The sequence below is a fragment of the Bubalus kerabau genome, chromosome 2 (genome assembly GCF_029407905.1).
Source record: "Bubalus kerabau isolate K-KA32 ecotype Philippines breed swamp buffalo chromosome 2, PCC_UOA_SB_1v2, whole genome shotgun sequence".
In the NCBI taxonomy this organism is placed as follows: domain Eukaryota; kingdom Metazoa; phylum Chordata; class Mammalia; order Artiodactyla; family Bovidae; genus Bubalus; species Bubalus kerabau.
Genome location: NC_073625.1, coordinates 197,959,689 through 197,985,968, shown reverse-complemented (window position 1 = coordinate 197,985,968; position 26,280 = coordinate 197,959,689). Strand labels below are relative to the sequence as shown.

The 26,280-nt window shown below is 39.0% G+C and overlaps 1 protein-coding gene across 1 annotated transcript in view; it reads left to right on the top strand.

Moving 5' to 3' along the window:
• Positions 1–26,280, top strand: part of LOC129644332 (collagen alpha-6(VI) chain-like) — a 169,226-nt gene that overhangs the window by 92,665 nt on the left and 50,281 nt on the right. The window contains exons 19-23 of the mRNA XM_055569956.1: positions 4,700–4,765; positions 5,977–6,030; positions 12,772–12,807; positions 14,892–14,954; positions 16,566–16,628. Of these exons, the coding sequence (XP_055425931.1) occupies positions 4,700–4,765; positions 5,977–6,030; positions 12,772–12,807; positions 14,892–14,954; positions 16,566–16,628 (282 nt within the window). The remainder of the gene's footprint in view (positions 1–4,699; positions 4,766–5,976; positions 6,031–12,771; positions 12,808–14,891; positions 14,955–16,565; positions 16,629–26,280) is intronic.

Genomic DNA, 26,280 nt, shown 5'->3' with positions numbered 1-26,280 from the left:
CAGAAACCCTAAAATGTATAAAATTAATAATACTAAGTGCTTATAAGGATGTGGGGCAACTGGGAATGTCACAGGACTTTGTCTTTAATAACCCCTCCTCCAGTACACGTGGTTGTTCAGAGAAAGAATTTTGTACAATACATACTGACAAATATCAATGTTATGTATGCATTGGAGATAACTCTATTTAAAAAGCAGAGGAATTTGCACTTGAAGATAACATTGACATATGATAATACTCTGATAATGCAAGAGTTTTAAACAACTTCAAAGTGTCTAATTAGAAATAAAAATCTATCCACAAATAAGGCTAATGAAGAAATAGTAGTTCAAATGCAAAGACATTTCAGTCATTGGTATATGATGGCCAAAAATTCACTTGAGGTGTTGCTATAAAATTGTGATTCAATTTAATCAGAATCCCCCCTAATTGTCTGCATGATTGTGTAACACCTTTAAAAGAATCTGAATAATGTAAAAATATGTTTATTTAAAGAGAAATGTTCTATGACTTCGAGATGGCTGAAAATTCAACCCATGGGAGCTTCCCTGTGCTGTATTGTCACTATACTGACTTCCGATGGTTTTTCAATAAATAATGACTCTTCTCAGCCACTTGGGAATGTACATCTCAAATCGATGAAAGCTCTCTCTACTTTTTCTGTGTATTTTTTGGTGGGTTACTATATGGGGAAAGCAAGATTGATAGAATAAATAGGACACAAGCATAATCTACATGCAAATGGCACAAATTCCTGAAAATATATGCTTTATTCAGAGTTTCTGATCACATAAAAGCTAGTTTGTTTGAAATTTACTATTTTGACATAATTCCTAAATTTATTTTATTGAAATACAGTTGATTTACAATTCTGTGCTAATTTCTGCTATATAGAAAAATGATTTTATATATATATATATATATTCTTTTCCATTATGGTTTATCAACAGGACATTGAATATAGCCCTGTGATAAGCCACTGAATATAGTCCAGGATTTCCCTGGTGGCTCAGATGGTAAAGTGTCTGCCTACAATGTAGGAGACCTGGGTTCAATCTCTGGGTTGGGAAGATCCTCTGGAGAAGGCAATGGCAACCCACTCCAGTGCTCTTGCCTGGAAAAATCCCATGGGTGGAGGAGCCTAGTAGGCTCCAGATCATGGGGTTGCAAAGAGTCAGACACAACTTAGCAACTTCACTTCACTTACTGAATATAGTTCCCTGTACTTGTTGCTTACACATTCTGTACATAACAGTTTGCATTTGGTAGTCTCAAATGTCTAATCTTTCCCTCCCCGACTCCTACCCTGGGCAAGCACAAGTTTTTTCTCTACGTCTCTGCATCTGTTTCTGTTTCAAGGTAAGTTAATTTGTGTCATATTTTAAATTCCACATATAAGTGATATCATATGATATTTATCTTTCTCTGTCTGACTTATTTCAGTTAGTATGATAATCACCAGGTCCATCATGTTGCTGCAAATGGCATTTCTTTCTTTCTTTTTATGGCTGAGTAGTATTCCATTGTGTATATATATTATATCTTCTCTATCCATTCGTCTCTTGATAGACATTTAGGTTGCTTCTATGTCTTAGCTATTGTAAATACTGCTACAGTGATCAATGGGGGCATGTAACTGTTTTTATAGTTTTATCCTGATATATACCCAGGAGTGGGATTGCTAAATCATACAGCAAGTATTTAGTTTTTTGAGGATCCTCCACACAGTTCTCCATAATGACTGCACCAATCTGCACTCCTACCAACAGTGTTGGAGAGTTCCATTTTCTCCACAGCCTCATCGGTATTTGTTACTTGTGGACATTTTAATTATGGCGTTTTGACCTGTGTAAGGTAGTAGTACCTCATTATAGTTTTGATTTACATTTTTCTATTAGCGATGTTGAGCGTCTTTTCATGCACCTGTTGGCCATCTGCATTTATTCTTTGGAGAAATGTCTGTTTAGATCTTCTGCCCATTTTTTGATTGGGTTGTTTGTTTCTTTATTATTGAGTTGTTTGAGCTGTTTATAGATTTTGGAAATTAAGCCCTCATTGGTCGCATCCCTTGCAAATGTTTTCTCCCCGTCCTTTTGTCAGTGGTTTTCTTTGCTGTGCAAAAGCTTATATGTTTGATTAGGTCCCATTTGTTTATTTTTGGTTTTATTTCTATTGTCTTGGTAGACTGATCTAAATATATGGGTAGGATTAAATTTCTTATAATTTGAGGGAGGGCTGAGGTAGGTCATTTGTCTGAGCAACACTTTAGTAAAGCTCATCATTCTAAAACATATCATTATTAGAAGCCCATGTTTAATCATCAGTTCAGTTCAGTTCAGTCACTCAGTTGTGTCCAACTCTTTGCAACCCCATGAACTGCAGCACACCAGACCTCCCTGTCCATTACCAACTCCCAGAGTTCAATCATAAATTTGTATTAAATGATACTCTTTTGTCTAATTTCATAAACACTTTAAGAGTGGGCCAGATCATACTCAGACTGACCACACAGCTGGTCTGCATGGAAAGTAGGACTTTCTGTTCTGTAGAATGTGCTGGCATATGGTTTTTTATGTCATCTCTTCAATCAAATAGTGCAGAGTTGAACTATAGTAAGCAGTGTATATACCCAGTGGAAGAAAATTTGGGACTTTACCTTCCTTTTTCTTCCTTGCTGTTCTAATGAAGATATAACTCTTTAATATTGTAATTCATCAGATAAATATTAAATAAGAATAAAACAGAAGATGTAAGGAAATAATCTTTGGCTTTGGTATGTGGGGAAGAGAAATAATTATTCATGTAAGTTTTAGTGCTAACAGTTGTAAAATAAATTCTAAGCCTATGTTTTGTTTTGTTTTGTTTTGTTTTTCACTCTGTCAGCCTATAAGCCCTGTGAGTATAGAAACTGCATGTTTAAAAAGGTTCCAAAGTATCTGGAATGATGCTATGGTCCTGTTGGTGATCTCAAATTACTTACTGGTTGATGAAGGTCATCTAGTCTGCTATCAGCCAAGCAGCCAGACAGCTGGCTATCAGCAGGACTGGATAGTTGCCCTCCCCTCTTCATTTACTGATGAATTGGCAGGTTCAGTTGATCATCTGGGCATCATGGCTGCTCTGTTTGTGGTCTGAACTACCCAAGGGAGAAAGCTTTCAGTTTGACCTGCCTAGGATAACATCCCATAATGTGTGCCTGTTTCCAGTGCTCCTGCTAGAACATCTGTATAAATATTGAGAAAAACTCAAGATTCCAAGACTTTCTGAAAACCAGAAAAGTAGGAATAAGCCAATGGTGTTAGAAGGTGTCCAGGGACCCAGGAGGAGAAAGAGAGTGTGTGTGGCAAATAAAGCCCTCAGCGCTGTTTGGAGTCCTCATGTTCTTGGGGCAGAACCCATTACAAACCTTTGCCTTTGATATTACTCAGTCATAAAAAAATGCCATTTGCAGCAATATGGATGGACCTAGAGTTTATCATACTAAGTGAGGTAAGCCAGAGAAAGATAAATATCATATGATATAACTTATATGGGTAATCTAAAAAAAATGATACAAATGAACTTATTTACAATTGACCTACAGCCATCAAAAACAAATGTATGGTTACCAAAGGCGAAGGCAGAGTGGGGATAAATTAGGAGTTTGGGATTAACATACACACAGTATGTACTGGTCACTTGCTAAGTCATGTCTGACTCTTTGTGACCCCATGGACAGCCACACACCAGGCTTCCCTGTCCTTCACTATCTCCCAGAGGTTGCTTAAACTCATCCACTGAGTCGGTGATGCCATCCAACCATCTCATCCTCTATTGCCCTCTTTTCCTCCTGCTTTCAATCTTTCCCAGCATCAGGGTCTTTTCCAATGAGTCAACCCTTTGCATCAGGTGGCCAAAGTATTGGAGCTTCAGCATCAGTCCTTCCAATGAATATTCAGAATTGATTTCCTTTAGGATTGACTGGTTTGATCTCCTTGCTGTCCAATGGTCTCTCCAAAGTCTTCTCCAGCAGTATAGTTTTAAAGCATCAATTCTTCAGCACTCAGATATACACACTTCTATGTATAATGTAGATAAACAACAAGGACCTGCTATATAGCACAGAGAACTCTACTCAATATCTTGTAATAATCTATAAGAGAAAAAAATCTGAAAAAGAATACACACATATATATATATATAACTGAATCACTCTGCTGTACACCTGAAACTAACACACTCTTGGAAATCAACTAGACTTCAATAAAAACAAACGGATGAAAAAAAAACTTTGCCTTCCCCAAGGGCAGGGTGTGGGGGGGTAAAATCTACCAACCCTCAAATATAAAGTTGCTGAGGCCACAAGAATCAAGACCGGAAGCTAAGAGAAAGAGGGTAGTAGCAAGAAGGAAACACCTCCAGACCCAGGATAGGAGTTGCCCTAAACACAACTCATGTCTCCCTGCCTCCTCAGCTGTGTGTTCCATCACGAGCTCTCACTTGGGCCCCACGTGCTTGCCTTAGGTCTCCATGCTCTCCTGCTAATGCAGAGCTTGGGAGGAAAGGAAGACATTTATAAGCCATTTATAATTTAGCCTACTTCTGCTTTCAAATGGGTTAACCTTCTCTTGTCACTTTTTGGGGGGTGACCAGGTATGTTACAACCATATTACATTTTTAAGGAGAAATGTTCAAAGCCTATTATTTTCTATTTTTTAGGGAGTTCCTGGATTTGACAATAGCATAGAGGGACCCAAGGGCTTGAAAGGAGAACTTGGAAGACAGGTAACTGTGGGCTTTTGGAAGTAACTTTGTAAATATGTGACAATGGTGGGCTCAGGGTTTTAGTGATAGAATATGAAATGCGTATAAAAAACTTGGAATCAGAGTGAATATACCTGATACAGAGAATCTATTTTTTAGAAGCAGAAAGATTCTTTTATTCCTTCTTATTTGCTACACTGGAACTTAAGACACATTCTCTCTTCTGAATCTGATGCAAAGATCTAACCTCTGATTTAAAATGTAGGGCTAGCTGATAGAAAGCACTAGGAAAAGAACTCCAGGCCTTCCCAGAATCCAGAGGACACATGTCCTAAAAAGATATCATATTATACTTGGTACCTGATTAAAAAAAAAAAAAAAAAGAAGCAGAGAGAGAATAAGATCTGGTAGATATCTAGAGGCTGCACTCTCAAGGCAAGTCTCTAGAGATTAGTCTTATGGGATAGCATGCATCTAAATCTGATCATGTAAGCTTGTTTTTCAGAACTTTCCAGAAAACAATTTTCTGGAAAATGTGTGTCACTGGATTCATGGTGGGGAAGTTCTTTGGTGACCCCACCTGTGAGAAAGCCCTTTGGGAAAAGGCCCAGCCTCCATTTCAGGCTCTGTTCCTTAGCCGCTCTGTGGCCTCAGCTACTTTCTACAAGCCTCTGCTTTCTCATCTTCAAAACTGGACAAGTAGCCTACTTTGGAAAGGGATGTGGGAATTAAAAACAGAGCCTTCCACATCATAAACTTCCAGAGAATGTTACCTGTCATTTTTTATTAAGTGGCCAGTGTGTGTCTTGTTATAGACTCTATGTCCCCTTTTCCTACCTTGGGAGGATGTGTATTGGGAGATTTTATTCAGATTAGGGTTATAATTAGGCTGTTACACAGGCTAGCCAGACAGAACAGGAAGTTGCAGGAGAGAAATTCACACAAGTTGCAGCCACGGATGATTCTATGGCAACGCAGCGGGGACAGTTTGATTGAAATACTCTTAACTAAAAGCCCAAACACAAGTTAGACGGTGGTGATGAGCAGAGGAGGCCACATCATGCACACAGAGAGGTGTCGTTTGTGACCGGTGGGTTAGGGCCTCATCCCTCAGGGAGGACGTCTAACCTGTGTGTCCGCATCCACCCTCCCGGGAACACAAGCGGGTGTTGAGGAGCGCACTCATCAGTGCCGTGTCCTTACTGTCACACCTGTGTCTGTTCTTTTGACAGGGGAGAAGAGGCCAGCCAGGGCCCCCTGGAACTCCCGGCTCCAGAAGGAAGACAGTAAGGACCCACAGAGGCCAAGTGGCCGCTCTGGAGGAGCCTGAAGTGGGGTGATGAAATGGCTGATGTGGGGCGGTTCCCCGGGACTTACTACCCTGGGGAAACTGACTCAGGGCGGAGCTGGCAAAGGAGGCAGGAAGGGCCTGAAGCCAAGGCCAGACGGCGCTGGCTGCAGGGGAAATTACCACATCGGAGGAAAGCGCTGCCCAAGGAGAACGCAAGAGTAGCCAACTAGGGGAAGAGTAGTCAAAGTCTGGCCTGCTCACTAGGCCCACGGAGGTTTGAAGTCCAAGGCTCCTTTCCTCTGCCAAGTTTTATGACTGCTTAGAAAAGTCAGTCCTGATGCGACTGCTCTGGTCTCCTTTCCATTTTCTCTGACTCGCAAAGAAGAGGAATGTGTTCCAAGATATAAACATATTTTCTTGGATGAACTACAATATATGGTTCTGTGAATTTCTCCTCAGAAAACAGAATGCATAATGAATGCAATATATTAAACTAGTGTTTATTTGTGCTAAATTTTTAAATGTTATAAATATATATTTTACTGAGATGTAATTGATAGACAATATTATATTAGTTTCAGATGTACAACACAATGATTCCATGTATGTATATATTACAAGATGATCACCATTCAGCTAGTAAGTCTAGTTAACATCCATCACCACACATAGTTATGATTCTTTTTTTCTTGTGATGAAAACGTTTTAAGATCTGCTCTGTTGTTGTGTAGTTGCTATGTTGTGTCCAATTCTTTTATGATCCCATGGACTGTAGCCCACCAGACTCCTCTGTCCATGGGATTTCCCAGGCAAGAATACTGAAGGAAAAAAAAAAGAATACTGAAGAGGGTTACCATTTCCCTCTCCAGGGGATCTTCCTAACCCAGGGATTAAACCCATGTCTCCTGCACTGACAGGCGGATTCTTTACCACTGAGCCACCAGGAAAGCCCTTCTACTCTCTTAGCAACTTTTAAATATACAATATAGTATTATTGGGCTTCCCTAGTAGCTCAGCAATAAAGAATCTGCCTGCCAATGCAGGAAACGCAGGTTCAATTCCTGGGTCAGGAAGATCCCCTGGGTAAGGAAATGCAACCCACTCCAGTATTCTTGCCTGGGAAATCCCATAGAGAGAGGAGCCTGGTGGGCTATAGTCCATGGGGTCGCAAAAGAATCGGACACAATGCAGCAACTACACAGCAACATGCTATTATTGACGACAGTTACCATGTGAAGTGAAGTGAAGTGAAAGTCGTTCAGTCGTAGCCAACTCTTTGCGACCCCATGGACTAGCCCATGGAATTTTCCAGGCCAGAATACTGGAGTGGGTAGCCTTTCCCTTCTCCAGGGCATCTTCCCAACCAGGGGTTGAACCCAGGTCTCCCACATTGCAGGCAGATTCTTTATCAGTTGAGCCACCAGGGAAGCCCAGGAATACTGGAGTGGGTAGCCTATCCCTTCTCCAGGGGATCTTCCCCACCCAGGAATAGAACTGGGGTCTCCTGCATGGCAGACAGATTCTTTACCAACTGAGCTATCATGCTATACATTAAATCCCATGACTTATTTATTTTCTAACTGGAAGTTTATGCCTTTTGATTCCTTTTACCCATTTCACACTACCCCCCACTCCTCAGCTCTGTTCTCTGTATCTATGAGTTTAGCTGGTTGGTTTATTTGTTATGTTAAGATACCACATATAAGTGAGATCATAGGGTATTGGTCTTTTTCTGATTTATTTCACTTAGTGTAATATCTTCAGGACTCCCCTATAGCTCAGATGGTAAAGAATCCTCCTGCAATGCAGGAGACCTGGGTTCGACCCCTAGGTTGGGAAGATCCCCTGGAGAAGGGAATGGCTCCCCACTCCAGTATTCTTGCCTGGAGAATCCCATGGAGACAGGATCCTGGTGGGCTACAGTCCATGGGGTTGCAAAGAGTCAGTCACGACTGAGCAATTAACACTAGTGCCTTCAAGGTCCATCCATGTTGTCACAAGTGGCAAGATTTCCTTCTTTTTCATGACTGAATAGTATTCCACGGTGTGTATATACACACATATGTACACACACGTGGTGGGTATATCTTTTCGAGTTTGTGCTTTTGTTTCCTTTGGATAAATACCCAGAAGTGGAATTTCTGGAAGATATGGTATTTCTATATTTAAGTTTTTTGAGGACACTGTACCGCTAAAGAGATTATATATAATAAGTGAAAGTGAAAGTGATGTCGCTCAGTCGTGTCCAACTCTTTGCAATCCCATGGACTGTAGCCTACCAGGCTCCTCCCTCCATGGGATTCTCCAGGCAAGAATACTGGAGAGGGTTGCCATTTCCTTCTCCAGGCTATCTTCTAATATATGCCTATAAAAACATATCTGAGGGCAAAATTAGGTCACTTGCTTATGAAACCTTTTGGGATCTTTCTTGTTATTTTTTTCAATAAGTATAAGAGTTTCTGTGCTTGACTTCTTGGAAAAGAATTGACATTATAAAATAAAATCTTTATCCATTAAGAAAATATAACTTCAATAAAATATATTTAAATGCCTGCATTGGGTTCTGAACTAGGACCCTATGTCTCTTCTTATGGTGCAACGCTTTCTTTCCATTCTTTATTTAGTTATCCAGCCTTTTCTGACTTCCTTCATCCCTCCCTGCCCACTACATGTAGGGATAGATGTTAACTAGATTTATTAGCTGAATGATGGTCTTCTTGCAATATATACATATATGGAATCATTATGTTGTACATCTGAAAGTAATACAATTTTAATGTTTTAAATTTGAGGACAAATAAAAACTAGTTTAACACATTGCATTATTATGCATTGTATTTTCTGAGCAGAAGTTCATAAAACCAGCTATTATACTCCAACAGGAAAATATTTTTATATGTTGGAACATGCTTTTCTTCTTTGTAAGACAGAGAAAAATAAGAACAGGGATTATGTTTAAAACCTGCAGAATTTAATTGGTGGGAAAGCCCTTTCTAATGCATCTAAAGATTTTTAAAAGTACATTTGCTATTTATTTTACTTTCTAACAGGGTGTAGCCAGTTTACATACCCCAGGAAAGTATTTTGAACTTAAAGAATATCATCCAAAAAATCCTGGCATGGGAGATGAACTTTTCTTACTTTATAGAGGCTATAATCTCTCTGGAGGATAAGGCAATATCACCATGTATTAGCTAAACTACACAACTCCTGAGAAATATGGCCCCTTCTTGAGTTATAGATTCAGCAGTGTCATTTAGGAGTAAAAGCAGAATTCCACCTAAAGATGGTAAAGTCAAGGGATTTTTTTTTATACTACTCCACTTCTATGCAACTCACCAAAAACAATAAAAGAAATTTAAGATGAATTAACAAAAAATGACCACAACTTCAAGCCACACATGATGACAGATATTGGCCAACTATTTTATTTTTAGAGGTTTTACTTTATTTTGTGGAAATACAGTTGATTGTTGTATTTATTTCTGCTGTACAGCAAAGTAATTCAGTTATATGTATACGTGTATATATGTATATTCCTTTTCGTATTCCTTTCCATTATGTTTTATTACAGGATGTTGAATATAGTTCCCTGTGCTACAAAATAGGATCTTGTTTTCTACCCATTCTATATACAATAGTTTGCATCTGATAATCCCAAACTCCCAGCCCATCACTCCCCCAAATGCCCTCCCCCTTGGCAATCATGAGTCTATTCTCTATGTCTATGAGTCTGTTTCTGTTCCACAGATATATTCATTTGTCTCCACTTCTAGATTCCACACATAAATGATACCATATGGTATTTGCCTTTCTTTTTCTGACTTACCTCACTTAGTATGATAATCTCTAGTCCATCCATGTTGCTGCAAATGGCATTATTTCATTCTTTTTTATGGCTAATATTCCATTGTATACATGTACCATGTCTGTTTCTGTTCATCTGTCAATAGACCTTCAGCTCACTTCCATGTCTTGGCTATTATCAATAGTGCTACAATGAACATTGGGGTACATATGCTTTTGAACTTATAGTTTTGTCTAAATATATGCCCAGGAATAGGACTGCTGGATCATCTGGCAGCTTGATTTTTAGTTTCTTGAGGAACCTCCACATTGTTCTGCATTGTAGCTGCATCAATTTACATTCCCACTAACAGGGTCGGAGGGTTTCCTATTCTCCACAGCCTTTCTCCACAGTCTCTCTCCACAGCATTTGTTATTTGTAGATTTTCTAATGATGGCCATTCTGCCTGGTGTGAAGTGGTTGTTGTTCAGTCACTCAGTTGTGTCTGACTCTGCAGCCACATGGACTGCAGCACACCAGACTCCCCTGTCCTTCACCATCTCCCAGAGATTACTCAAACTCATGTCCATTGAGTCAGTGATGCCATCCAACCATCTCATCCTCTGTCATCCCCTTCTCCTCCCGCCTTCAGTCTTCCCAGCATCAGGGTCTTTTCCAATGAGTAAGTTCTTTGCATCAGGTGGCCAAAGCTTCAGCATCAGTCCTGAATATTCAGGATTGATTTCCTTCAAGGTCGACTGGTTTGATCTCCTTGCAGTCCAAGGGACTCTGAAGAATCTTCTCAACACCATAGTTCAGAAGCATCAATTATTTGACATTCAGCCTTCTTTGTGGTCCAATTCTCACATCCATACATACATGACTACTGGAAAAACCATAGCTTTGACTATATGGACCTTTGTCAACAAAGTAATGTCTCTGCTTTTTAATACACTGTGCTGTGGTCATAACTTTTCTTCCAAGGAGCAATCATCTTTTAATTTCATGGCTACAGTCACCGTCTGCAGTGATTTTGGAGCCCCCAAAATAAAGTCTGTCATTGTTTCCATTGTTTGCTCATCTATTTGCCATGAAGTGATGTGACTGGATGCCATGATCTTAGCTTTTTGAATGTTGAGTTTTAAGCCAGCTTTTTCCACTCTCCTTTTTCACCTTCATCAAGACACTCTTTAGTTCCTCTTCACTTTCTGTCATAAGGGTGGTGTAATCTGTGTATCTCAGGTTATTGATATTTCTCCCAGCATTCTTGATTCCAGCTTGTGCTTTATCCAGCCCAGCATTTCACATGATATACTCTGCATGTAAGTTAAATAAGCAGGGTGACAATATACAGGCTTGACATACTCCTTCCCCAATTTGGAACCAGTCCATTGTTCCATGTCCAGTTCTAAGTGTTGCTTCTTGACCTGCATACACATTTCTCAGGAAGCAGGTAAGATGCTCTGGTATGTCCATATCTTTAAGAATGTTCTACCGTTTGTTGTGATCCACACAGTCAAAAGCTTTAGAGCAGTCAGTGAAGCAAAAGTAGATGTTTTTCTGGAACTCCCTTGCTTTTTCTATGATCCAATGGTGTGAAGTGTGTCTCATTCTAATTTTAATTTGCATTCCTGTAGTAATTAGTGATGTTGAGCATCTTTTCATGTGCCTATTGGCCATCTATTTTTCTTCTTTGGAGAAATGTCTATTAAGTCATTTTTCAATTGGGAGAAACCCATATTTCTGTCTTCCCCTTTCTTACAGCATCTGATATATTCTGTCTTGTAAATACTTGTAGTATTTATCTCCTCCCCACTAACCCAAGTGGTGAGGTCCTTCTGAGGTCAAGAACTTTATGTCACCTTTATGATCCTATGGTTCCCATCCTATATACTTTGTGGATAGTAGATGTTGGATAGATATTTTTCTGAATGAAATTGCTGTGAATTGAACCAGAAAAGATAAATCCTTGTGTGAAAGGAGTAGAGAAAACTGCTCTTCATCCCTCTGATATGGACGTTTTGACATTCATCATTTGGTGTTAAAGAAATAGGCCTCTAATCATATCCCCAGACACATAGTGTCTTTCCTAAATAGCAAGAGGTTTTCACTGAAATATAATTAGAAGAATTTAAAATTTTTGAGACCAGCCTCACATAGAAATTTGACTTGACTATCTCAAATAAATTTCCATCACAAAAATGTCTGATATGTATTGAATTTTACAAATCCTGGATATCAGTCATGCTCTAATCTGAGTTAGACAATAAAATGTCTTTGTCTCTTGATTCCCAGGTTTATGAAATATTGATCTAGAAATACTCAGATTTTCACTTTATACATGAGAGCAGCAGGAAAAATCCATTTAGTCTAGACTTTTTTTTTTTTTGATCAAGTATTTTGTTAACATACTAAATTGAGTAACCTTGAGTGCTTAAGTTGATTTTTCATTTTTGACAGGTAAGCATATCTGACTTCTTGAAGGGGAAGAGGGATAAAATTAGTTTTGCTATCAATAGCTTCTGAAGTCAATCTATAATAATGTTGATGAATTCTCCTAGTGTTTCCTCTGGGTTCCTGCCTTTTGGCCATTTCTACACTTAATTTCTGGCTTACTTGGTAGCATTTTGGACACAATTCGAGTCAGCCAATTTTGGTGCTTATGCTAAGTTCTAGTAGTAATTTAGTAGAGGATGAATTGCTGACGACAGTCTGTTCCAACAAGTATGTATAGATTTACATTGTCTACAGTTTTACTCATCTGTTGCCCTAGGATAGAAATTCAGAGTTGGCAATATTTTGTTTTCATGGTGCAGTCAGTACTTTAAAGCAGTATGTGGTAACTTTTTGTTTTAATGTCGATGCCCCAAGGGGTCTGTTATTAATTTAAGTTAAACTTTAGAAAGAATTTTTCAGGGTTAATGATATCTACTTTTTCCCCTATTGTAGGCAGCTCATGGCCAGAGGGGACATACAGGCCCACAGGTACAGAGATCTTTCTTTTATTTTTTTATTTTCTAAACTGGCAATGATAAACAATGTGTGTCCAGTCAAGGAGCCTGAATAAAGCCTTTGGAAAGTCTAGATTTATTTTGCTTTTTGATAATATTGGTTGTGGAATCAAATTTGAGAAAACTTTTAGGCTATAACTTAACTCAGATCTTTAGAGACAATTAAATATGGGCACTTTGATAAAAAAAAAAAACTATAAATATTAAAGATAATAAATAATACTTGGCCCAATTAGTATTAAGTTTAACTTTGTTTGGATTTCAAATGCAAACTCTAGTAATTCAGGTTGTTTTCAGAAAAATAACCTACAATTTTATACCTAGCTGTACTATGAGTGATTATAAGACATTTCCAGATAGACAAAGACCAAGAATTTACTGTCCACAGATGCTACACACACATACACACACACACTCCTTTCTTTCAAATTTTTGTTCAGTTAACTCTTAAACCTTATTCATAATTTACATAAACCCCTTTTTAACCAAGAGAGTACAATAAAACTTTAATACAAATTGGGTAATCTGAATGTTTTATTCAAAAGTTGACCATGCCAGCTATCATATCATATCCCTTTGTACATGTTGGTGAGATATTATACATGAACTTACAATATTTATAAAAGAGAATTAGAATTAGATTTAGAATTAGAATTAGAATTTAGAATTAGAATTAGAATTTAGAATTAGAATTAGATGATTTAGAATTTTACAAAATTGAAGAAGCACACATCCTCAGATTAAAAATACAATAAGGATAAATAATAAATCCATTCACAATCACATCATGGTAAAACTCACGAATGTTAAGGAAACATCGCAAACACTGCCAGAGAGAAAAAGCATTTTTACCCATGAAAGGAATAACCAATTAGAATTGCAGAAAGCTTCTGCTCAACAATGCTGCTGCTGCTGCTAAGTCGCTTCAGTCATGTCCGACTCTGCAACCCCATAGACGGAAGCCCACCAGGCTCCCCCGTCCCTGGGGTTCTCCAGGCAAGAACACTGGAGTGGGTTGCCATTTCCTTCTCCAATGCATGAAAGTGAAAAGTTAAAAGTGAAAGTGAAGTCACTCAGTCATGTCTGACTCTTCGCAACCCCATGGACTGCAGCCTACCTGGCTCCTCCGTCCATGGGATTTTCCAGGCAAGAGTACTGGCTGGAGTGGGGTGCCATTGCCTTCTCCGCTGCTCAACAATAATACTTGCCAAAAACAACAAAGTAATGTTTTGCAAGTGCAGAAGAAAAATAACCTACAATTTTATACCTAGCTATACTATGAGTGATTATAAGACATTTCCAGGTAGACAAAGACTAAGAATTTACTATCCACAGATGCTACACACACACACACACACATACTTTTCAAAGTTAGATTGCAACAAAATGGATAGCAAATCCAAAAAAAAAAAAAATAGCATGAAGTGAATGAGATGAGATTGGAGGGAGAAAGTGTTGAGAAATTTCCTCTTTATTATTTCTAGGAAAAGGCATCAGTGAGGGATAGTTAATCTCATCTGTGTAACGACTGAGACATAAATGTAGGCTATCCAATTTTCTAAATTAAACATTTTAATCTTATTTGAAATTCTTATCTGTGACACAGTTCAAAGGCAATGTGAAGGGAATGCTCAACTTTTGATCCCTAGATATTTAGGTATTTGAATATGAATATAATGTAAGATAGATGCATGGAGATCTTTTAAGAAAATGTGAATGAAGTAAGTTGTGAGTTGTTTTAGTTCAACACCCAAGTTTGGTACAGTATATAACCAGTGTTACAGGCAAAGAAGGGAGTGTTTGTGTGTTTGTGTGTGCATATGCACACACGCATGAGGTGTATGAAGAATGAAAGTAAATACACCAACATATTAAGCTGTGGTTATCTCCCCTTGATGAGATTATAGAAGAGTTTTGTTTCCCTTCTTGTATTTACATTTATTTTTCAAAGATCCTGCATCGCCATTATGAATAAAAAAAAAATTTAGAAACTTGCACATAAAGAAGACAAAGTTTCTCAGAAAACAATGTTAACAGTTTGATTTTCCCTCCCCATAGGGGAAACCAGGCATCCCAGGTCCAGATGGACTTGCAGGGTCACTGGGACTTAAGGGCCCTCAGGTACGTAACAAGACTAATCAGGCTATGAGAACAGAAAGAAGAATCTGAACCTTAATAGAATACAACCTCCTTGCAAAAGTACAGATGTTTCAAGTGATTCAGAGTAATGAAATAAGGAAGCAACACAGTCTTGACTTGTACAGCGTTTGTACATGTTGGTGATATATTTGAACTTACAATATTTATAAAGAGTTTTTCCCGGTCAGGAGGTGAAAAGGAAATGAACTCTGGGCAGCAGTCTCTGTATAATGATCCAGGCTGACTAGTGAATCCTAGGGAGACCTTGAGCCAAATAAAATGCTGGGCCTCAAAACTGGGAATTTTGGTCAATTTAGCTATGTATCTGGATGCTTGTAATGTAGAAAAATTGGCTCTACCCTAGCAAAGAGATCTTCAGTGGGGGTGATGTATAGTCATCTTTTCTAGCTCACTTCTCTAGGGAGCTGCCTCAAGCACTTTTTCCTTTGCAAAGAACAAGCCATGGTTGGCTCTTAACACTGCTTACATGAGGGGTAAGGAAACATGCCAGAAAGAGCAAAATGTAGCCTAAAGCAATCATGAGAAGGGAAGGGAAGTCCTCAGAAATGCTGAAAAAAGGTCAAGAATAAGACAGTAAAATATTTTTTTTCTCTCTGAATTTTTACTTTTGAAGTCTTGAGAAGTAAATTTGACCTTTGGCAAATGTAGGACAGCAATGATCCTGCAGCTTTTCAAGGTTGTAATCTATGTAGCTAAAAAAAAAAAAGGGTGGGGGGGCGGGAAGTAACTTCTATATGTTGTCAGCTTGCTGCATGGAAGTTGGGCAAAATATCCTTAAACATCAGAGGAGAAAGTTAATCCACATTTCAGAGCAGTAAACAGTCTACTCCTTGGACCTCTTATTGCTTTCTAGCTTGATTGCTTTTGTTTGTCTTACTTGGCAGCTGAGGATTGTTCACTTTTCTTACCTTCAAGTGAGAATATTTGCCACTGGGATTGTAGGGAATCATTTCAATAGGTTGGCTGGCTTTATTTCATGCTAAACAAGTAATACTACATCTCCTCATCCATTTTATAGGCTGTTGCTTTTTTATGACATAATTTAAAATGAGATAAAAAAGCCAAACACAGTGTGAAGGTTTCTCTGCATAACATATGGAATCCAAAATTAATAGAAAACATAATACTCCAGATGTACAATTATCTAAATCTTGTCTTACAATGTGCTATGTCTTATTTATGACCAATCTTTAGTGTAGTTATTAAATAGAAAATCCACTTAATTATTCCAGTTTCAGATTTACATAAGTAAAAATTACTTTTAAAATAACATCCATGAATTTTAGTACAAAGATCCTTTAGGATAATTATAAAGCAATACTGGAAATTTTAGCTGTTCAGTGTTTCTTCACTTTGACTGAAAATGCCAAGCCATTTAGTCACTAGATTTGGACCCTTATGCCTTGGAGAGAAGGAGAACTTGACTGATCAAGACAGAACCAAAGGCATGAATGGAGTTTTCTTTTCAATTGCTGTCCATGTTACTGACTTAGCATTTCCATTTTTAATATTCAAGTTAATATTCTAATGTTCTCTTTTTGGGAGAAAATAACGTTAATTCTCTATATGTAGGGTCCAAGAGGAGAAGCTGGTGTGAAAGGAGAAAAAGGAAATCTGGGAAGTAAAGGTCCCCAGGTATGTAACGAGAGACAGTGTCTGCATCTGGCTCTAATCTTGGTTTGTATGTGGATGTCCTTGTGGTTGCCTCTCCTCAGATGGAGTTATCTACTGCCTGTGAACCAGCAAAGTGTATGAGGTTTGACCTTGGAGCTCAATATGGTGGCCGCATCATGTTCTGGTCACTACCTTGCAGAGTGGGTGTCATTACGTCAGACACAGAGGTGAAAGATAACAGCTCAGCCGTCACTGTGATGTTAAGAATTTCTTCTTTATGTAAATCAGGTCACATGACTCACTAATCCCAGTCCTCAGGGGCTTACCCTTGCACCCAGAATACAAACTACTTCAGTGGTCCTCAGCTAACCACACATAAGAATCTCCTGGGAGGACTGTAAAACACCCTACCACCTGGAACCCTCTCCAGACCACTTAAATCCACATTCTCCTCAGGTGGTTCTAACATACACACCCAGGATTGGAAGTGGCTGTCCAACATCAACACTTCTTCACCTTCAAGATACTGAACGAACATAAAGAACTTAAACCGCAGATTCTGGTTGAGCAGGTGTGAGATGGGGCTTGAGGTGCTCCATTTCCAGCAAGCTCCTAGGTGATGCCAACGCTGCTGGTCCCTAGACCACACTTTGAGTAGTAAGTCTCCTACCTGCTATCATAGACTATATTTATTTTCTTAGCTTAGCTATTTATGAAATGGGCAAATTTAATCCGTATGACCATTATATCTACTACTGTGGGCAAGAATCCCTTAGAAGAAATGGAGTAGCCATCATGGTCAACAATGGAGTCCAAAATGCAGTACTTGGATGCAATCTCAAAAATGACAGAATGATCTCTGTTCCTTTCCAAAGAGAAACATTCAACATCACAGTAATCCAAGTCTATGCCCCAACCACCAATGCCCAAGAAGCTGAAGCTGAATGGTTCTGTGAAGACCTGCAAGGCCTTCCAGAACTAACCCCTCCAAAAGATGTTCTTTTCATCATAGGGGTCTGGAATGCAAAAGTAGGAAGTCAAGAGATACCTGGAGTAACAGGCAAGTTTGGCCTTGGAGTACAGAATGAAGCAGAGCAAAGGCTAACAGAGTTTTGCCAAGAAAATGCACTGGTCATAGCAAACACCCTCTTCCAACAACACAAGAGACAACTCTACACATCAACATTACTAAATGGTAAATACCAAAATCAGACGAATTTTTTTCTTTCCAGCCAAAAATGGAGAAGCTCTATACAGTCAGCAAAAACAAGACCAGGAGCTGACTGTGGCTCAGATCATGAACTCCTTATTGCAAATTCAGACTTAAATTGAAGAAAGTAGGGAAAACCACTTGGCCATTCAGTATGACCTAAGTCAAATCCCTTACGATTATACAGTGGAAGTGATGAGTAGATTCAAGGGATTATATCTGATAGACAGTATGCCTGAAAAACTATAGAAGGAGGTTCGTAACATTGTTTAGGAGGCAGTGATCAAAACCATCCCCAAGAAGAAGAAATGCAAAAAGTCAAAATGGTTGTCTGAGGAGGCCTTACAAATAGCTGAGAAAAGAAGACAAGCAAAGGGCAAAGGAGAAAAGGAAAGATACATTTATCTGAGTGCAGAGTTCCAAAGAATAGCAAGGAGAGATAAGAAAGCCTTCCTTAGTGATCAATGCAAAGAAATAGAGGAAAACAACAGAATGTGAAAGACCAGAGATGGCTTCAAGAAAATTAGAGATACCAAGGGAATATTTCATGCAAAGATGGGCACAATAAAAGACAGAAACAAAATGGACCTAACAGAAGCAAACGATATTAAGAAGAGGTGGCAATAATACACAAGAGAAATATACAAAAAAGATCTTCATGACCCAGATAACCATGATGATGTGATCACTCACTTAGAGCCAGACATCCTGGAATGTGAAGTCAAGTGGGCCTTAAGAAGCATCACTACAGACAAACCTAGTGAAGGTGATGGAATTCCAGTTGAGCTATTTCAAATCCTGAAAGACAATGCTGTGAAAATGTGCACTCAATATGCCAGCAAATTTGGAAAACTCAGCAGTGGCCACAGGACTGGAAAAGGTCAGTTTTAATTCCAATCCCAAAGAAAGACATTGTCAAAGAATGTTCAAACTACCACACAATTGGGCTGATCTCACATACTAGCAAAGTAATGCTCAAAATTCTCCAAGTGAGATTTCAACAGTACATGAACTGAGAATTTCCAGTTGTTCGAGCTGGATTTAGAAAAGGCAGCGGAACCACAAATCAAATTGCCAGCATCCATTGGATCATAGATAAAGCAAGAGAATACCAGAAAAACATCTACTTCTGCTTCATTGATTACACTAATGCCTTTGACTGTGTGTATCACAAAAAACTGGACAATTCTTCAAGAGATGGGAATACCAAACCACCTTACCTGCCTCCCAAGAAATCTGTAGGTCAAGAAGCAACAGTTAGAACTGGACATGGAACAATAGACTGGTTCCAAATTGGGAAAGGAGTACATCAAGGCTGTATATTGTCACCCTGCTTATTTAACTTATATACAGAGTACATCATGTGAAATTCTGGGCTGGATGAGGCACAAGCTGGAATCAAGATTGCCAGGAGAAATATCAATAACCTGAAATATGCTGATGACACCACCCTTATGACAGAAAGTGAAAAGGAACTAAAGAGTGACTTGATGAACATGAAAGAGGAGAGTGAAAAAGCTAGCTTAAAATTCAGCATTCAGAAAACTAAGATCATGGCATCCAGTCCCATCCCTTCATGGTAGATAAGTGGGGAAACAATGGAAACAGTGACAGACTTTATTTTCTTGGGCTCCAAAATCACTGCAGATGATGACTGCAGCCACAAAATTAAAAGATGCTTCCTTTTTGGAGGAAAAGCTATGACCAACCTAGATAGCATATTATAAAGCAGAGACATTAGTTTGACGACAAAGGTCCATATAGTCGAAGCTGTGGTTTTTCCAGTCGTCATGAATGGATGTAAGAGTTGGACTATAAAGAAGGCTGGGCACTGAAGAATTGATGCTTTTGAACTGTGGTGTTGGAGAAGACTCTTGAGAGTCCCTTGGACTGCAAGGAGATCCAACCAGTCCATCCTAAAGGAAATCAACCCTGTATATTTATTGGAAGCACTGAAGCTAAAGCTGAAACTCCAATACCTTGGCTACCTGATGGGAAGAACTGACTTATTGGAAAAGACCCTGAATCTGGGAAAGACTGAAGCCAGGAGGAGAAGGGGGTGACAGAGGATGAGATGTTTGGCTGGCATCACCTACTTGATGGACATGAGCTTGAGCAAGCTTCAGGAGTTGGTGATGGACAGGGAAGCCTGACGTGCTGCAGTCCATGGGGTTGCAAAAAGTTGGACATGACTGAGCAACTGAACTGAGCTGAACTAGCTCTTTGTCTTCCCTTCTAAACTGTAAGCTCTGTGAGAGCTAGAACTTTGTCCCAGAGCCCAGGATAACAGTGGTGCCACCCAACAGAATCAACGCATATTTGTATAATGAATCAATTATTAAATGAAAGAATGATTCTCAGTTGGGACTTGTGCTCAGGGCTAACATGAGGGTAAAGCAAATCCGTTACTTTGTGTCCATTAGTTAAACTGGGCAATGGTCCAACATTTAAGTGGATATGTTCATCTTCAAAATTTTTAAGAACCTCTTTGCATGAATGTGTATCTAATGACACAATATTTAAAAGCATATTAATTACTGTTCATAATGATATTTTTTCCTAATTTTGATGAATGTGCCCCTTCGAAAAGCATGAAAACCTTAAAATTTCATGTAGAATGAAATTAATGAAAAGTAACTGTTTTGCATTCACATCCTTGAATCTAAAAAAGCTTGCTGGTACCACAAATTGGGATTTTAAAATAGCAGCAAGTGCCAAAGGAAATATATATATGCGGCAATTATATCATCTGTTTATGTGAAATATTGAGATGTAGATTGGTTGAAATCCAGAGCTTGATAATTCCCTTGCTCTAGAATCCAGAATTTTATCCAAGTGGCTATTACTCAAATAAGGTATTTCATTTGCTGTGTAGCATACTTCTATGGGTGGATGCCCCTTAACCTCGCCTTGGCAGGATTGGTCATATCATAAATCATCCAGCCTCTTGGCATTGCCAGTTAGTCAAAAGCCACCCCCTCCCTCTAGCTGAGCTCTTCTGTTTATCTGCCTGGAAAGCATGGTTCCTTTCTTTGCTTTTCTTAAAACACCCTTGTCAACACAGTTAAAATACTATTTTTAAATGTATAGAATTTTCTCTGCTTAGGATGTGATGAACTAGATCTCAAAATTATTGCTTTCAGAGGAAAACCCTGGGAGACAAACAATCTGATAACAAGAGAAAGTTATTCTTTATTGGCTCTATAAATCCACCGACACAGGCTTCACAGTGTTTTACAGCCCAAGGACCAGTGTCTCAAATGGAATTACAGGAGTGTTTTCTAACTGCAGTCTTTTGAAGTTTTTCTTAGGATGTACAGTTAGAAAAAGGGATGTGATTTTTGTTGATGGTGTCCTGCAGACTTATCAGTTTATGCACTGTTGAAGCATTCTGCATAAATCAAATGTGCTGATGCAGGCAGGTATATGTGATAAAAGAAATACAGTCCATAGCATAATGAAAAGAAGAAAGAACTTTGAAAGGAATGGCATATTCTTTTGTACCTTCCTTTGTTCCCTTCTTGTTTGGTTTACTTTTAAGCCCTTTGCTAATGTAACCAATGCCTAGAAAAGAAATGGAAAATAGATGCAAAATACTAATTCCAGTTAGAACTGGCACTATTCCTTGAATACTTAGACTTATTAGTGAGATAATCACTAGCATCATATGAAATATCAAGGAAGGTTGAGATTATCCAGTGCAAATTTGGAATACAAAATATAATTTCTACTGTAAATTATACTGTAAATGATCTATGTTTACAAAGCCTAGCATAATAGTGAAGGGCACAGAGTCTGGAGCCAAGCTGCCTGGGTTAGATTGCCAGATTCGTACCTTCTTAGTTGTGTAGCCTTGGGTAATTTATTTAACCTCTCTGTACCTCAACTTTCCCAGATGCAAAATGAGAATAGTAATAATAGCTATTATAATCATATAATAATAATAGCTATAATACCACATTGGATTGTGAAAGTTAAATGGTTTAATATATATAGGAATTTAGAATGATGCCTGCATTACAATAAGCATCATATAAATGTTTATTGCTACCATATTGTATCAACATTACCTAACAGGTACATTCTATACCCAAGGCATGCTAATGCCAATCCAAGGAAGGCCATAATTGTAGTACCTCCATGACAATACATAATCTGTATTGCAATTATTGAATTTCATCAGTCTGTGTAATCTAGGTTGCCTCATCGACCATTTCTTTCACTCACTTGACGAACAAGTACTGACGCACACTTCCTGTGAGTCAGGCCCAAAGGTGAAATAAAGGCTGAGATAAGCACAGACCCTAGCCTCAGATGCTCCCAATCTCATAAAGGAAACTCGTGCAAACACATCGTTGAGATGTGATGTGCTGAATGTTAAAATAGAATTATACCCAGGCGATAGAGTGGTGGGAGAGAGGGTGCAGTTTAAGGAGAAGGACAGTGGCTTAGCTTTTATAGGATAAGGAGGTGTTTTCCAGGTGACCAAGGGAGAGGCAGGCATGGGAAAGGCACCGTGTTGTACAAAAAGAGATCAAGGTGAATTTGGGAAGCCATAAATGGTTCAATGTGGATGGAGTGTAGGGTATACGAAGAAAGATCAGAAGTTGAGCTCGGGGGCTGTCTCCTAGACTAGAACTGTCCAGGTCAGCATCTTCTCAGGTGTCTCGGCGTTTGTTTTTTGCATTAACCCTCTCCTTGCTGGTCTCTTGATTTTCATTTTCTCAGACTTAGCTCATATCTGGCTCTTCCAGAAGCTGAGAATTTTATCTCCTTGAGGTATTCCATCCTGGCCTGATATCTGGTGGTTGTGAGTGTAGAAAGAATTTTCCCCCCATAAAAATAGTGAGATGGATTTCTTTTCAGTGTGGAAAGGACCCACGTCTTCTGCCCCTGCCCTGTCATAGCCTATCCAAAGTCAAGGTGTTCTTGGCAGTGTCCCAGCCATTTATCCCAAACTCCTAGTGCAACCCTTTCTGATAAGATGCTACTTAAGACATTAAAAAAGAGAGAAAACAACATTTAAACTCTAAGCATCTCCTTTCTATCCTCACTTAAGTGGTTGTGATTGCCAAGACTCTGTGTCAGAGTTGGAGGTTAGATCTCTCTAACCTGTTAGATCGCCCATGTTGGAGGTTAGATCTGTCCCAGCCTCCTGCATCAAGTTTGGAGATTCACGTTTTAAAACTCCAATCTCAGATGGTACATGTATGGTCAGTTTTGAAATCCTCTCTGAAACATGGGCCTCAGGACAGAAGACACAGTGGCTGGGAGTTCAGTCTCTAGAGACAGAATTGAGTTCAGTTCCCATCTCATCCTCTTATTAACTGAGTGATTTGGGGTTAAGTGCTTTGAGACTCTGTTTTTAACTGGAAAAATGGTGTTAACAACATGTATCTCATTGTGTTGTTGTAAGGGTTAAATAAGTCCATATACAAATATCCTGGAGAAGGGAATGGCTACCCACTCCAGTATTCTTGCTTAGAGAATTCCATGGACAGAAGAGCCTAGAGGGCTACAGTCCATGGAGCCGCAAAGAATATACACCTCTCAGTACAATGCCTTGCACAAAAGAAATGCTCAATAAAAGTCCACCATTACAGCAAAGCCGATGGAGACTTGACCTCTAACCAATGTCCTTTCCTTTTCAGTTCAGTTTAGTTCGCTCAGTCATGTCCAACTCTTTGCAACCCCATGGATTTCAGCACACCAAACTTCTCTGTCCATCACCAACTCTCAGAGCTTGCTCCAACTCATGTCCAGTAGGACTGATGCTCTGGGCACCTCTTTATTCTCCACAGCTGCTCTTCATCTCAGATCAAGTCAGTTTTTTGACTCAATATCTTGGGAGTCACAGGGAGTTTTCCTTCTTTCTTTAGAAACATGTCCCTTTTACAATCAGCAGTATTTGAGTAGGTAACATATCTGGGTAACAATCCACTGAAGCTTGAGCACCACTCAAGCAGTCACAGAGCCCAGTTTGTGTGATCCGGCCCAGGAAATAGAATCAGGTTTTCTGATGTTCTAATTACAAATCTGTCCATTTCCACCCACCCACCCATCCATCCATCCAAGAAATCTTTTACCTTGCATGACTTTCAAACAGGATAATCTCCCATTGTGCTTGTGTGTGCTTGTAGGGACTATACATGAGTAGCTCTGAGAAGTCTGCTTTGTATCATAGAGCCCTTTATGTCTAGGGAAAACACACAAAAAATGAGCTCTTAAATAAGACTTCCAATATATCCCTATTGTCAAGGAAAAATAAAAACTCTACTTTAGAAGTATGTTTCATGTCCATGTGAAATACACACAAATTTCATATGGAAAACCAACAAGTTAAGCACACTATTTCATCTCTCTTGGGGACCATTCTTGGATAAGTGGATGGAAAGATAGAGGCATGGATGGGTGGACCGATTGGTTCTACATACAATACCAAGTTCCAGAAATACAAAGTCAATAAGACATGTCCCTTCCTTCAAGGATGGCATCTAGTGGATGAGAGAAATAAATGAACAACTACATACAAAGTAGAAGAATCTGTGGGACAATTATGAGGTCCAATTCATCCAGGGGATTCAGATCTTCCTGGAAAAGTGATGCTAAAAGTAAGATTTTTCAGGAAAGGGAGATTGTACCTCTCCCTAGATAGGAAATGGAATAGCTAAGGTAACAACTTGCCTAAGTGTGGAGCCATAAGACAACAAGAATTTGAGAACTTCACATGGTTTGACGAGCATGACCATAGAGTGACTGATGAATGCACAGGCTTGCAATAGCCACATTTTGAGGAATTTTACATATCAATAAAGACCTTCAGCTTTATTGTGAAACCTACTTAGAATTCAGAATTTCAGACAAAGTGAGAGCGTCATCAGCCTGACATTTTAAATCAAAAGGGAGAAAGAAAGGAGAATGGATTAGAGCAAGGCCAGGCTACATTTAGGGAAGCTGGGAATTGGGGCGAGAATTCAAGAAAGACCTGAAAGTAGGTGATGGCCTTGGAAATGAAAGAGAGATGGCTAGAGAAAGGAAATAGGATCTGTAGGACTTGTGGCTGAATGGCTTTGAAAGATGATCTAGAGGGAGGGGTCTAGGATGGTTCTTAGGTCTCTGACCTGGGTTTCAAGGGAAGTCAGGGTGGCAACATTCCTTATGAAAAGAATAGACTGAGCATGATTGGTGGTAAATATAACTATCTGGTAATCAATTTTTATGAAATACCCAATTGTTTAGTTGCTGAGTTGTTCCCAACTCTTTGCAACCCCATGGACTACAGCCTACCAGGGATCCCCCACCCATGGGATTTTCCAGGCAAGAATGCTGGATTGCCATTTCCTTCTCCAGAAATACCCAATAGGCATCTTAATAGACGAATCTGCTGGCCAGTTGAGTGGTTTGGACCAGAATCGTATATTTAGGATCATTTTATGGAAGTGGTATGTGAATCCATGGGGCTGTCACTCAGGAATAGCAGATGAAGTAAAACAATTAAGATCAGAGGAGCCCTGGGTACATGGAGATTTACGAGGCCAATAGAAAGGGAGTCTTCAGTGGTTACTGAGAAGGAACCAGAGAGGAGATAGGAAAACCATGGGAACTGGGTGTTACAGAAGTTAATGGAAAAGCTTCAAAGGACACAGTATTAAATTCAAATAAGAACATTATAAAGTTGACTGGATTGAACACACAGGTCATGGGAACTCCATGTAGCGGCTGAAGTAAAAGTTAGAAGGGAAAGGAATAAGAGCCATGGAGGGTGAAGAAATTGAGACTCTCCCTGTTTTTGGGTTGTAGGAAAACTATTATTATCTTCCCTAGTAACCAATTCGTTGTTCAGCAGTCTTTCCTATTAGGAAATTTTTTATGTCCATCTTATCAAATCTTTAATTTTTTAAATGATGAAAACTTAATGTTAGTTTTTTCATCTTGAACAAAATTAAGATACTAAGAATCATGCTTATTACACAGATTTGGTTTGTTTATTTTTAAATTATAGTAGCCATGGCAAAAAATGGGAAAATGACTCCAATTCACTGGTGTTTGGATTATTTACAAGTACCTGTAAACAGTTTAAACAAAAGAGATTTCTGTTGCCATATGTTTGGAAATGCCCAAGGAAAAATTCAATCCCAAGTGTCAATAACATAGGAAGGCAGTTGGGCTGCTCTGAGTTGGGATCTTTGAATGTTTCGCTCTAAAGCTGTTCCAACAAAGTGTGCTTTTCTCCACACCCTCTCCAGCCTTTATTGTTTGAGGACTTTTTGATGGCAGTCATTCTGACCGGTGGCGTGAGGTGATACCTCATTGTGGTTTTGATTTGCATTTCTTTAATGATAAGTGATGTTGAACATCTTGTCACGTGTTTGTTAGCCATCTGTCTTCTTTGGAGAATGTCTGTTCAGTTCTTCGGCCCACTTTTTGATTGGGTTGTTTGTTTTTCTGGTATTGAGCTGCATG